The following is a 12,504-nucleotide window of genomic DNA, read 5'->3' as shown; positions in this document are numbered from 1 at the left end:
TTTACTGACAAAACCGTCCCACCTAGCACACGTTTGCCTCTAGATACGCCCCAAAAGGAACCACAACAGCAGCCTCTGTGTGGCTCTTTGGGTGCATGATAATGTACCAGTGAAGAACCTCACTATTAAAGAAAGTAGACACACATGAATGGGGTTGAGGGTCCGTGTTGGGTTCATGCTGAGCCACTGTGGCTTCATCTAAGAGGATGAAACGACTGGTTTGAAGGAGAGAGAAAGAAGAGAGAGAGGCAGTCCAGCCTGATGACACAAGCTTGAGTCACTTTTTTATGGCTGCTACAAAATAAAAATAGATTGGTTTGGTTTGCAGGTGTTGAGCTTCCCTCTTTTTCTCTTCCTGCTACACTCACATTTATGAGCGCAGATTGAAAATGACTTCCTCCGTCCAGCAGAAATGAGCTCATTTGCCTGTTTTTACAAGCCAGCCTCTCCTTGTTAATACAGGCCATCGACTCAAACCAAAACAATTTAAATCACAGGGAACGTGCTGGTGAATTTTAACTCCCTTGTTATGCTTCTTTCCTTATTGCCCCCCCAACAACATCCCCCCACACCTTCCCTTCTCTTCCCTCCCCCCTCATCCGATTGCTCTCAAACGGCCAATGAGGATGGTGGAACAAGTCACAGTGGCCACATGCAAAGACTTTACCCGGTAACAGCGACAGGCAGCACACAGAGCAGTAAGCAGCCGACAAACATGGTCGTTAACACCGATGAGGTCTGTCACAGCAAAGCAGCAGCTCATTCACTCATTCACTGACAGGCAGTCAAACAGTCAGTCAGTCAGTCAGTCAGTCAGTCAGTCAGACAGACAGACAGACAGTCGTCCACCCAACCAGAATCTGAGTGAATACCTGGTGGTGGTAACTGCCCTCCCTTCGGTATGAGGTCTAAACAGAGAGAGGGTCAGAGGGAACAAGGTCAGGGAGGGGTTAATAGGGTTAATACAGGATAGGATAGGATAGAATAGAATAGAATAGAATGGAATGGAATGGAATGGAATGGAATGGAATGGAATGGAATAGAATAGAATAGAATAGAATAGAATAGAATAGAATAGAATAGAATAGAATGGAATGGAATGGAATAGAATAGAATAGGCATAATTAGGGATCATTTCAGTGTATTACAATTTGGGCCTAGATTATACAGCGTTGACCATCACTGCTGATAATAATGTTTTAGTCTGAAATTAACTGCTGAGATTTGGGGCAGAAGGAAAAATAAATAAATATGAGCTGTTGGAGAATCAGACAAGAGCTGGGTTTTTTCTGGTTTTATTTTATAATCCAGAAGAAAAGAGTCTGAAATCTGCTAAACACACACTCAAAGCAAACATAGTAGTTTGTTTCTCAACACTCTTCTCAATACTTATCAGTTATTTCCTGGGTGTTGTGTCTTTTTGGAAACGTTAACTTGCATTAGTTAGGGACTATTTGATTATTATTATGCTGTAGTGATGCAGCAGAGGAGTGTATGATGTGGGACAGAAACACAATAATCTACACCGTGTGTGTTCAGGACAGTGAAGGAATATGTGACACAGTGGCACCGGTGGATCAGGCTTCAGATACACAGACAATATTTGTTAACAGGATCAATTTCATTGTTTGGTTGTTTTATCGTGGGATTAGTTGTAGGTACAGAAAATATTTAATATTTCCAGTTTAATCCTTTAAACAACACCAGAGGATATTTAGATTTACAATCAGAAACCAGAGGTGTATAGTACATTTTGACACTAACTATACATCCATCATAGTGTATTGATCCATCTAAGCAGTTTCTTTTGTGAGTAAAATGTGATTATAATCAATAGAAATGATGGTCAGCGGAACAAAGATAAGCTCAAGTTGTAATCAACTCTCCTTTTAAGATCCTTGAAGCAACGCGAAGGTTTATAAAATGTGTTTGTTGCCAACTTTATAAGTTCGAGGGTTGTTCCAATAAGTAAAGTAACTTTATTCCGAGTTGTGAAATGTCAACATGGCTGTAGTCGATCAAACCCAGAAGATTTAAAAGCTGGTTTTCTGTCACCAGCTATCAAAACATCTCACTGCTTCACTTTTGGTTTTCCTATCCAGGGCAGCACATTATTTTCCATCATGATTTCCATCAGGAACAGAAAAAAAAAAACACTGTACAGATTTGCGGAGATTTTTTCTTCTTCTTCTTTTTCCACTACAGCTCAGTCGAGGAGGGAATATTTTACTGGTCAAAGCTGTTAAGCTTTCCTTGATCTCTGAGCAGAAATATTCTGCTTATTGGTTTATTGAATGTAATCGGGGGGAGATGCCTTAGCTGGGTTTGTGTGAACATCTTGTCCAGAGTCAGATCTTAAAGCAGATTCATGGTAGTTTGTTTTCTGTTGCTGGGAGAAGGTGGTGGTGACAAGACAAGAGGACTGAATACTCTAAAAACAACAATAGTGACATCCAACCAATGCCAACACCAATATTAGTGTAGAAAAATGTAGATAACTGATTAATTAGCTGATATTCCTCATGTGTCCTTGAACACATTTTTATTACAAATGATCCCTCCAATATGGTTCAACACACATTTGACCAATATATAACTACAGGAAGTCTGTTGAACAATAAATAGCCAATTAGCCTATTCAAAATGGCCTCGGGGAACAAAACACTGTAGTAAACTCTTGGGAAATGTAAATAGAGTAAATAAAAACAACCATGAAAAGGGGCAAAAGCAAATAATTAATAACTGAGACTAAAATGGATAGGGTAAAACAGGAGGCTAACAAAACAAGTATCAACATTGGTGTTTCTTTTCAAAAATAGCTCTACAGTTTAATGTTAAACTAACTAAAGATTTCTTCTTAACAGCTGCTAATGCCGACATTAGTGATGTAGCAATAGCAAAAATTGTGAACGTGAACACAGATTAAGTAAATATTGGACTCACTGTTAGCTGTGTAAACATTTAACGTTATCATAGGAAAATATAAATAGCTCACTTTCGTCCACAGGTAACTTTAATAAATCCACGCACGTTAAAGCAGATATCAGCTTCACGGCCGTTTCGGCTAATGCTGCGTTCAAGGCAGGCTTTTGAAACCGTAAGTTACAGCTTCAAGTCACAACTACGACTTGGTAGCGTTCCAGGTAACCCGTAGCTCGTGTTTTTACCATCCTGTTGTCTGTGAAAGTTCCCTATAACGGCCACTCGTAACTTCCGACCCGTGAACTCGTACCAGATCAAACTGGTATGACTTCACAGGAAGGAAAAACACAAAGTACGAGTTTCTTTGAACGCACCATGAGTTAGCAGCCCCCGCCCTTGTCAGGCATCAATTGGTCCTCGTGCTACGTCACCACATTCACGCGCATCCCTTGGCTGCACACACAGCCCTTCATGCCGTTCTCTCTCCTCATTGGATAACACTTGTATCCCACAAGGAAAATTTTCTCCTCGGGTTACAGCAGAGCAGAGTGACGGAGAGACTCGTGTTTAGGCTGAAATACTTCATGTAAGTGATTGCTGACGGAAAATAGGACTATTTAGGACTTATATTAACAAAAACATTCCACTGATATCTGCTTTAACAACATGAGGTATGGGGGATAATTGACCACGCCCACTTAGGAGACAGGAAGTGAACCGTTTCATATCATCGGAGCAGCTTGTCATCGGCCATCTTGATAGTAATAGAGTATCTTTGATCTCATTATGCACAAAGCGGAGCCACTTCAGATAAAAATGAGTCCTGTCCTGCTTGTTGCTCGTTTGCTACTTCACTGACACAAGCAGCTGCTGCTGAACTGCGTTGGCATCGAACCCGGCACGGCGTCCACTGCAACAATCTGACCCGACCAACCAAAGCAGCTGGTAGCGATCCATTACACACGACACATACATACACATGCTCTTTGGAAATGATTGATTTCTTAATTTAACCTCAAATTAACTGACGCTGAGTGAACGCTTACTGTTGTGAACGGGGCGGCGGGGCGGGGGGGCGACATCACCCGAAGGTTCACTTCCAGTACACTGCGCCGCGGCCTATTCCTCTCAGCCGATTAGTCTTTGCTGCATGCATGATTAGCAATGACCACGGGCTATCGGGCTGTGGGAAAACAAATGAGTAAAGGCCCGGACAGATGGCATTCAATTTTTTTCTGACCTGAAGGAAACACAATTGATTTGCGTGTGTGACGTGTCGCCTGGTTACGTAATCTTAGTCATAGCAGATCTGGTTTCTGGATGATTTAAAGGTGAAGCAGAGATGTCTGGATAGTTAGTTAGACAGCCTGTTAGTAGAATAGTAGAATAAAGAGAAGAGAGAGGGAAAGAGGGAGGAGAGGAGACACACTCGGTGGTAAATAGACGCAGCTGGAGGTGATGAGAGTTTTACCTTGGAGCGGGTTTTGAAGGTCCTGAAGGCGCCGGTTTTGAAGATGACCCTGTTCCTCTTGCACAGGATGAAGGCCACCATGGCGATCACCACCACCAGCAGGAAGAGCGGAGTCAGGACGGCCATGATCCACAGGTTACCGGGCGGATTCTTCACCACAGCTGCAAACACAAACACACACACGTTATTCATGAGCACCAAACTAGTTCAGAATGAAGACAGATTACATTTAAAACCAATTTAACTCTGTTTAAACCAATATTAAATCTAATTCTGTTGCACCAAAACTTTAAATTCCAGTTCAAACTGTGATCTTACATTAACTTTAAACCATTTGAGTAGGTTTTTGAGGTGGATTTGACCAAAATTGAGAATATTAAGAGACAGATTGAACCCACTTGAGTTTAATGATGAAGATGAATTTGGTCCCAGATGTTTTGGACCCTTGATTTTAAACCTGGATTAACTCATTTTTCGTTAGATTTACTACTTCATGAATTTAAAACTGGTTGAAACCTAGATTAGAAACATAATTTAGTCATTTTCTATCACAATATTTCCAGAAGTTGCTCAGATTAATCCTGTTAATTAAAAAGTTCCCCACTGTTTCCAGTCTTAATGAGGTAGAAAACACAATTTCCTGGCTTTTGATTCATATTTAGGGCACAAATATGAGACTGCAGATGTTTTCATCTAATCTAATTCTCTTTCTGTGATATAAAACAGGAAATATATAAAAAGCGTAGCAAAAGCAGAAATGCATTAAAAGAAAGCAGCTCTGTATGACATAAAACTTGCTCAAACCTCCAGTTTCTGACTCAGACATCTTCTTAATAACGCGTTAAAGCTCCTCTGTCACAGAACCGTTTGCCAAAGGGATGTTTTCATTGTCGGGACAAACGCTGTTTGTTTCCACTGAGCCCATAAAAGACAAACTAAATGAATTTTACAAGAACACTGTGTTCACTTTCTGGCCTGAGCTCTTGTTCGGAGGAGCTGTGGAAGGAGCTGATAGTTGCTGCTGGTATCTCTCCAGTTTGTTAATTATAGATTCTGGGGAATATGTGACGGGGAGAAGAGAAGAGGTGAGAGGGAACACATCGTTCCTTTTCCAGCAGCTACAGAGTGAAATATTGTGACAGGCAGCCGTCTTTAAAAAACATAAAATAAAATAAAAAATACACTTTAAAATGAGATAACTACTGTATGCAGAGAGACAATCTTTGATTTTGAATTTGTGAATTTCAATCTGTATTGACATTCTAAAGCTTTATTGGAGGCATTATGGAGATTTATGGAAATTTATGGAAAACCCAAATGCTACGGAAACGCCACTGTAAGCCAAGACTGTTACGCTTCAGTTCAGCAGATAAACCCCAAAGAGCGGTTACACTGGGGCTGTGTTCGGCCGTGTGGTGTCTCTAAAAGCTGCAGGATGAGAAATGTGAGTTGACCATGCATCTAAAATGATCTACATAGGCTACTCCAGGTATGTATTAGTATTAGTAGATTAATGCACACCAAAGAAATGGTAGAGAAAGTCTCTAAATATGCAAATATGATTAATATTCTGGTTGATTGAGAAATGTTAGAAACAGGCTCCTTAGATAAATAAAGTTAGACTCTTTCCCAGTTTTCCCAGCCTGTTAGCTTAGCTTAACAGAAAGACTGGGACCAGCTGGTCTGGATCTGACTGGAGCTACTGTAATAACATCCAGCCACCAGCATCTCTACAGTAACTCGTGTGTTGTGTCTGGTTTGTTTAATCTTCAGTAAAAACCAAAAGCTCAAACAACGACTTGGCCAAGAAAACTGTGTTAAGTTCCCTGAAGGTTTATCTGTAAAGTAAAACTGTAGCGATGGTTTTCAGTGATGAAGTAGTTCGTCTAGGAAGCAGGAAGGCCAAGATCTGAAGCTCAAGGCATTTAAGTACGAGCTGGAGTTCATTGCATTACATTTCTCTATATAGGGAATAGGCTACATACTGCAGGAATGCTTGGGTAACAGGTGGATACTATTTTGGCATCTTCTCCTCCTTCGGGGCACTGGACTCCTTGCATTTTCAATTTAAATCTACTTCTGTTCAATTTAACAGAAACAGAAATAGTATTTTTTAATTGTATCATCACATATTTATTAACGGTTCTGAAGGCAAATATGCGCTTTGATTTCAATGTTGTGTTTTTCAGGTAATATTATGTGTAACAAACAGCGCTGTACACTGAAAATGATTGCAAGTTATTGAGTTTTACACCACCTTCCTGAATGATATTTTACAATAAAAGCCCATTGAAGAAATTAACAACAACTGTCCACCTGAAACGCTGGATACAAAGTCAACACAGGAAGTGCTGAATTTGTAATTAATGGCGTAATGCAGATTAGGCACTAAGGATGGCTCTGGTCATTATTTTAGTAAAATGAAAAAAAAATCTGTAAAGGTCACTCAATAAAATGGTATTTTATCGTTTTAAGTACCCCTTGCAATTACCACTACTGCAAGGTTCGTCCATGCAGACACACATACTGTACTAAATGACCTGTGTAAAACACCCTAACAAAAACCGGTAACGCTTTAATTTACAGGTCGCTAATTACGTGATAATGTCAAGAAATAGCCACAAAAAAACCCAAGTAATTGCGTAGTAATGTCAAGAAATAGCCTAATGACCAATTTCATAGTAATTTCAAGAAATGTAGTCAAGACATAACGATTGATTGCATAGAAACAGCCCAGAAATAATGGTCAGTTGCAAGGTCCCAAAAAATTACAAGTATGAAAAGCATTTATAATCTTTTGCCTTTATGTAAAAACATGACATTACTATGAAATTGACCGTTATTTTTAGGCTATTTCTTACATTACTACGCAATTACTTGTTATTTCTTGGCTATTTCTTGACATCGTCACGTAATAAGCGGCTTGTAAATTAAAGGGTTACCCCAAAAACTTTCATTTGTTCTTGTTCTGACACAGATATGATGAAGAATAATGTATTTAATACAGTGTGACAGTGAGAACAGTTAGAAAACGAGCTCACGTTCAGCCTGCACTTGGACGAAGTATCCCAGTGTCAGAGCCATGGTCTGGGAGTCCAGGCTGCTGAGGGTCTTGGCGGCCGTGGTTCCCGTGATGGGCGCTCCGTTGAGCTGGACGTAGTAGGTCATCTCCGCCGGGTTCTTGGGTCCGGGCAGTCGCCGCATGCTCACCATCTGGAAGAGATTGGAGATCATTTTTCTCATGTTATTTTAAATATGAAGCATAAAAAAGCACAATATCACCATCATCATCATCATCATCATCGTCGTCGTCTGTGGACAGAGTTAATATGAACTCCTTTATCTCTTCAAACCCAAAGATTAAAAAGATCCACAGTGGCCCAATCAAACGTCTGAATGGGCTCCGTTGCTTTGATCATCACAAACCATTTGCAGCGAGATAACCGCACTCGGTGCAGAGAGACACTCAGGGACGACTGTGAGTCACTTGAAATCTCAATTTCATTTTATCGTACATCAAACACCTTCTTCTTCTTTTTTTTCTTCTTCTCAAACTTGACAAACGTATCACTCGATTTAATCAAGTCTGGTAATTTGATTTTGTCATAAAAAAGAAGGGATGTGTGTTATTAAACGGCTGGATGACTGCAGCCCCCCCCCCCCTCCCTCCTCCTCCTCCTCCTCCTCCTCCTCCTCTCTGTCAGCGCCTCCCTCCTCTGTCACTGCAGCCATAAAACTGGTCATCTGTGACTTCCCATTAAACCGTGCGGGCGTGTGAGGCGTAAAGCCCAGGAGGAGTCAATCGTTGTCTTAATTTGAACAATATGGAACGGGAAATAACACACACACACACACACACACACACACACACACAGACACACAACTTTGTAGTGTTGTTGAGCTGATGGAGGCCGTCAGTTCAAGTAAACTAATTCCCTAATCTTCATCCCACCTCGGCTCAATTTGAACACTTTCTCCCCCTGCAGCACCGTCCTCTGTTCACACTAAACACAAACAAGTCACACATACACACACACACACAAACAGCGTGACAACATTCAACTCTACCTGCACAAACCTGTCTAATCATGTATGATCATAATTACCGATTAATTTTCTGTCATCTAAACTGGTTCGGATCAAATTTCTGTCATCAATTTGCTGTGTTTTTCCCCTCGTTCTATGATCTATTATTAGTAGTAGTATTTATATGATTTCATTATAAGTCAGGCTGTTGCTAATATAAAAATCTACATTTTGATTTTTTTTTCTCAACATGAAACATTTACAGTTTTATTCAGTTTTATTCACACACTCAACATATTGACATACAGAAGTTGTCATTGTTTAAACTGAAGGAACGTTATGTAACTGTGTGTGAATCAGGTCTCCCGTTGAAGCTATCTAAAGCTTATTGAGGGAGCCTGGATACCTACAAAACAATACAAAACAATACAATACATATTTATTTATATAGCACATTTAAAAATACAACCCAAGTTGTCCAAAGTGCTGTACAATAAAAACATACAAGCAAAACTAGTAACAACAAAACTAAATGGGATATGGGTAATGTACAGTAAAACATGCAATAAAACAATAAAACAAACGTGAAAATAAAACAATAAAATACATAGAAAACGAAACAATACACTACACAGAACAGACAATAGACAACATGGACCCCATACAGTGGCTTTCTGTAGAACATGTAAGTGTAGGATGTTGCATGACAGTTATATATACTACTACTCACAGAAAGTTAGGGATGTTTGGCTTTTGGATTCACCTAAATGCACCTAAAATGCACTATAACCTTTACAGGTGAACTTAATTTAACCTTCTCTAAACTTTTGAATGACAATTGTTTAATTGTTCAATGTTTCAGTGCTTATTGAATAACATGCTGTTCTCTAACAAGGTGATTAACCACAGACATCACAAGCACCGTCTGATTTAGTGGTTCAGTTGTCATTGAACCACTGTTATTAGCTTTTGTTTGATTGCACCCTTTAAAAGGCCTGCTTTCATGATAGAATATCACTGTAGCAGGAACCTTTTATAGGGATTTTCTTGTCAAATATCCCTAACGTTTTGTGAATAGTGTATATTGTAGTTAAGTGTACTGTATGTAGAGCTGCAACTAGGTCTTTGCTGAAAACCAACCAGAGGAGTTGGAGCTGTCCGTGGTGCTGAAAGTGGAGCTGTTCACCGGCAGACATTCACGTTCTCCCTCAGGATCTTAGTGTAATAACTTTGTTGTTGATTGTATTTCAATTTCATGTTAACACCCCCATCAGGTAACAATTAAACCAGTTTTTATATACAGAACTTGGTTTTATTTATTTATTTATGCAGCTCTTATCGGCCTCTTACCCACTTTAGTGCTTTGTTTTAATGTGCGTCGTTATCAGACGCAGGTGATTGGATTGCTACTGTTTTTAATAAACTCGTTTTATTGTGATGCTGATTAGCTGAAAGAAAAGTCAATGTAATTACTGAACCTTAACTTAGTCTATAATTTCCTTGTTAGCAGAGACGGGACGGCTGTAAACTGAAGCAGACGTAATTTATTACAGTACATACTGCAAAAACTCAAAATCTTACCAAGAATATTTGTCTTATTTCTAGTCAAAATGTCATTTCTCATCAAAACAAATCAAATTATACTCAAAATAAGACTCGTCACATAAAAATTAGCTTGTTTTTAGACACTTTTTACTTCTTTCAAGCATATTTTCGCTTGAAATAAGTAGAAAAATCTGATAGTGGAGCAAGTTTTTCTTTCTTATTACAAACACAAAAAACTTGCAGATTTTTCTACTTATTTCAAGTGAAAATTTGTTTGAAATAAGTGAAAATGATCTAAAAACAAGTTACTTTATAGGTGGTGAGGTGGAAAGAGATTAGTTTTGACTAGAATTTAGACATTTTGACAAGAAATAAGACGAATATTCTTGGAAAGATTTTGCATTTTTTGCAGTGCACGCAATCTTACCTTACCTTATCTCCATCATAACAACACAAGCACACACAGAGGAGTCTCAATCCCATCCCCGCCTACCTGAACGGTGTAGCCCCCGACCGTGGTGGCCCGGCGGGACCGCACCGTCCGAGTTCCCTGCCGGCCGGCCACCAGGAAGAGCTCGGCCAGCCGCTGCTCCATCAGGCTGGCGAAGCTCTGGTAGTTGGCCTCCAGGGAGGAGCTGTCCACATCCTGGATCACTGCGAGGACAAGACGACGAGAGAGAGGACAGGAGAGGAGAGGGGTTTAGAGGGGCAGGGAGGGGGGGGTAAAGAGGCGTTCAGGCGGGCAAGAAGAGGAAGAAAACCGGCAACAGGATAGAGGAGGAGGAGGAGGAGGAGGAAGGGGCGAGAAGGGAAGCGAAGAGATGAGGCAGGAAGAGAACAGAGGGAGGGGAACAGGGGGGAGAAAAGGTGCGAAAAGAAGGAGAGTGTGAAGACAGGAGGAGGTGATGGGAGAAAAATCAAGGAGAGATCATTCAAGGACCGAAATTATGGAAGAAGACGAAGAAGAAGAGAGAAAAACGAGTGGGATATTAGAGAGGACAGAACGATCGTCCCGTCCATTTAAAAGCTGTTCATCCACAAACTTCTATTACAGCTGCAGCGACCGACACACACACACACACACACAAAGGGAGTAGTGTTTGCATCAATCTTGTGCCTGAGTCTCTTACTAGCGGCTATAAATGAGACGGAGCAGTGACACACACACACACACACACACACACACACACACACACACACACACACACACACACACACACACACACACACACACACACACACACACACACACACACACACACACACACACACACACACACACACGTATAGACACAGACACTTCGGCATCGTTCACACCCGGCCCTGATGTGATGTGAAGCGATCTCTCCCTCTGCCCCAGTCAGGAGGCTGTGAATTATACATCAATAGGTTTTTCCCAGGAACAGAGCAGCTAAAGACACCGAGCACAGAGAGGAAGGGAGTGAGCGAGGGAGCGAGAGAGGGAAGAGGTGTTAAGAGGAGGGAGAGAGGGAAGGGAGAGAGGAAGGGAGGGAGGGAAGGAGGGAAAATGTAGAGAACCAATACTATTGTGCTGACATGCACAACGAGAGAGAGATTGTGCACCGGGGCATTTAACTAACTGCTGTTTAGTCCAGTCGATGCAGCTCTTTATTACCGCTGATCACCCAGTAACACTTTTGTCTGTGTGTGTGTGTGTGGTTGTGTGTGTGTGTGTGTGTGCGTGTGTGTGTGTGTGTGTGTGTGTGTGAGAGAGAGAGAGAGAGAGAGAGAGAGAGAGAGAGAGAGAGAGAGAGAGAGAGAGAGAGAGAGAGAGAGAGACGGAGCAATTTACCTGTTTTCACCCAGTAGTTCTTGGTGGCCATCGACGTGTTGAGATTGTGGTATTCAAGAGCTGCAGAGAGAAAAAGACAAAAACTATAGTTATCTCAAGTTTTTAGAAAGTTTAAAGGGATAGTTCAATAGTCATAGCAGTAGGTTCGTTACCTTTAATTGTCGGTGCAAGCTGTTTTTAAAACGGCGAAGCAGAGCCGTGAGCTGCTCAGAGCTACGCTATGGAGGCTAATGGGATTTATTGGTATCCCTCATCAAACTCAACCAAGAAATTCCATTAGCCTCCGTAGTGTAGCTCTGAGCAGCTCACAGCTCTGCTCCACCGTTCTAAAAATAGCTTGCACCGACAGTTAAAGGTAACAAACCTACTGCTATGACTATAGGGATCATGGCAATGGGCCAATTTGCCAAAATGTTGAACTATCCCTTTAATTTAACAATGACTTTTGTATCAACACTAGACCAATTAATTTCAACTCCTAAACCACACGTGTACTTCTTATCTTCTTCTTCTTCTTCTTACTTGTGTGTGTGTATAGTATGAATCTGTCTTAAAATGAACCATTGAGCACGTTTGTATCCTGCTAATTACAAAATTAAATGTCAAGTGAGTTAGAAAGTGCTTTTAATTAAGGTAAGTTGGCAAAATATAAATAAAATATGTATTTAATGTGTTTTCCTACAGTATCTGTTCTTGTAATACAACAGTTATACAGGCCTGCGGGGCC

The 12,504-nt window shown here is 40.7% G+C and overlaps 1 protein-coding gene across 1 annotated transcript in view; it reads right to left on the bottom strand.

The window, feature by feature from the left end:
* The window catches only part of kiaa1549la (KIAA1549-like a), a gene marked incomplete at both ends in the record, with an annotated part of 140,183 nt that overhangs the window by 46,181 nt on the left and 81,498 nt on the right, over window positions 1–12,504 (bottom strand). Inside the window, 5 exons of the mRNA XM_083974362.1 lie at window positions 873–908; window positions 4,394–4,554; window positions 7,435–7,606; window positions 10,458–10,618; window positions 11,778–11,837. Coding sequence (XP_083830488.1) covers window positions 873–908; window positions 4,394–4,554; window positions 7,435–7,606; window positions 10,458–10,618; window positions 11,778–11,837 — 590 coding nt within the window. The remainder of the gene's footprint in view (window positions 1–872; window positions 909–4,393; window positions 4,555–7,434; window positions 7,607–10,457; window positions 10,619–11,777; window positions 11,838–12,504) is intronic.

The sequence above is a fragment of the Trachurus trachurus genome (assembly GCF_905171665.1).
Source record: "Trachurus trachurus genome assembly, chromosome: 6".
Taxonomy (NCBI): Eukaryota; Metazoa; Chordata; class Actinopteri; order Carangiformes; family Carangidae; genus Trachurus; species Trachurus trachurus.
This window is presented reverse-complemented; position numbering and strand designations above follow the sequence as displayed.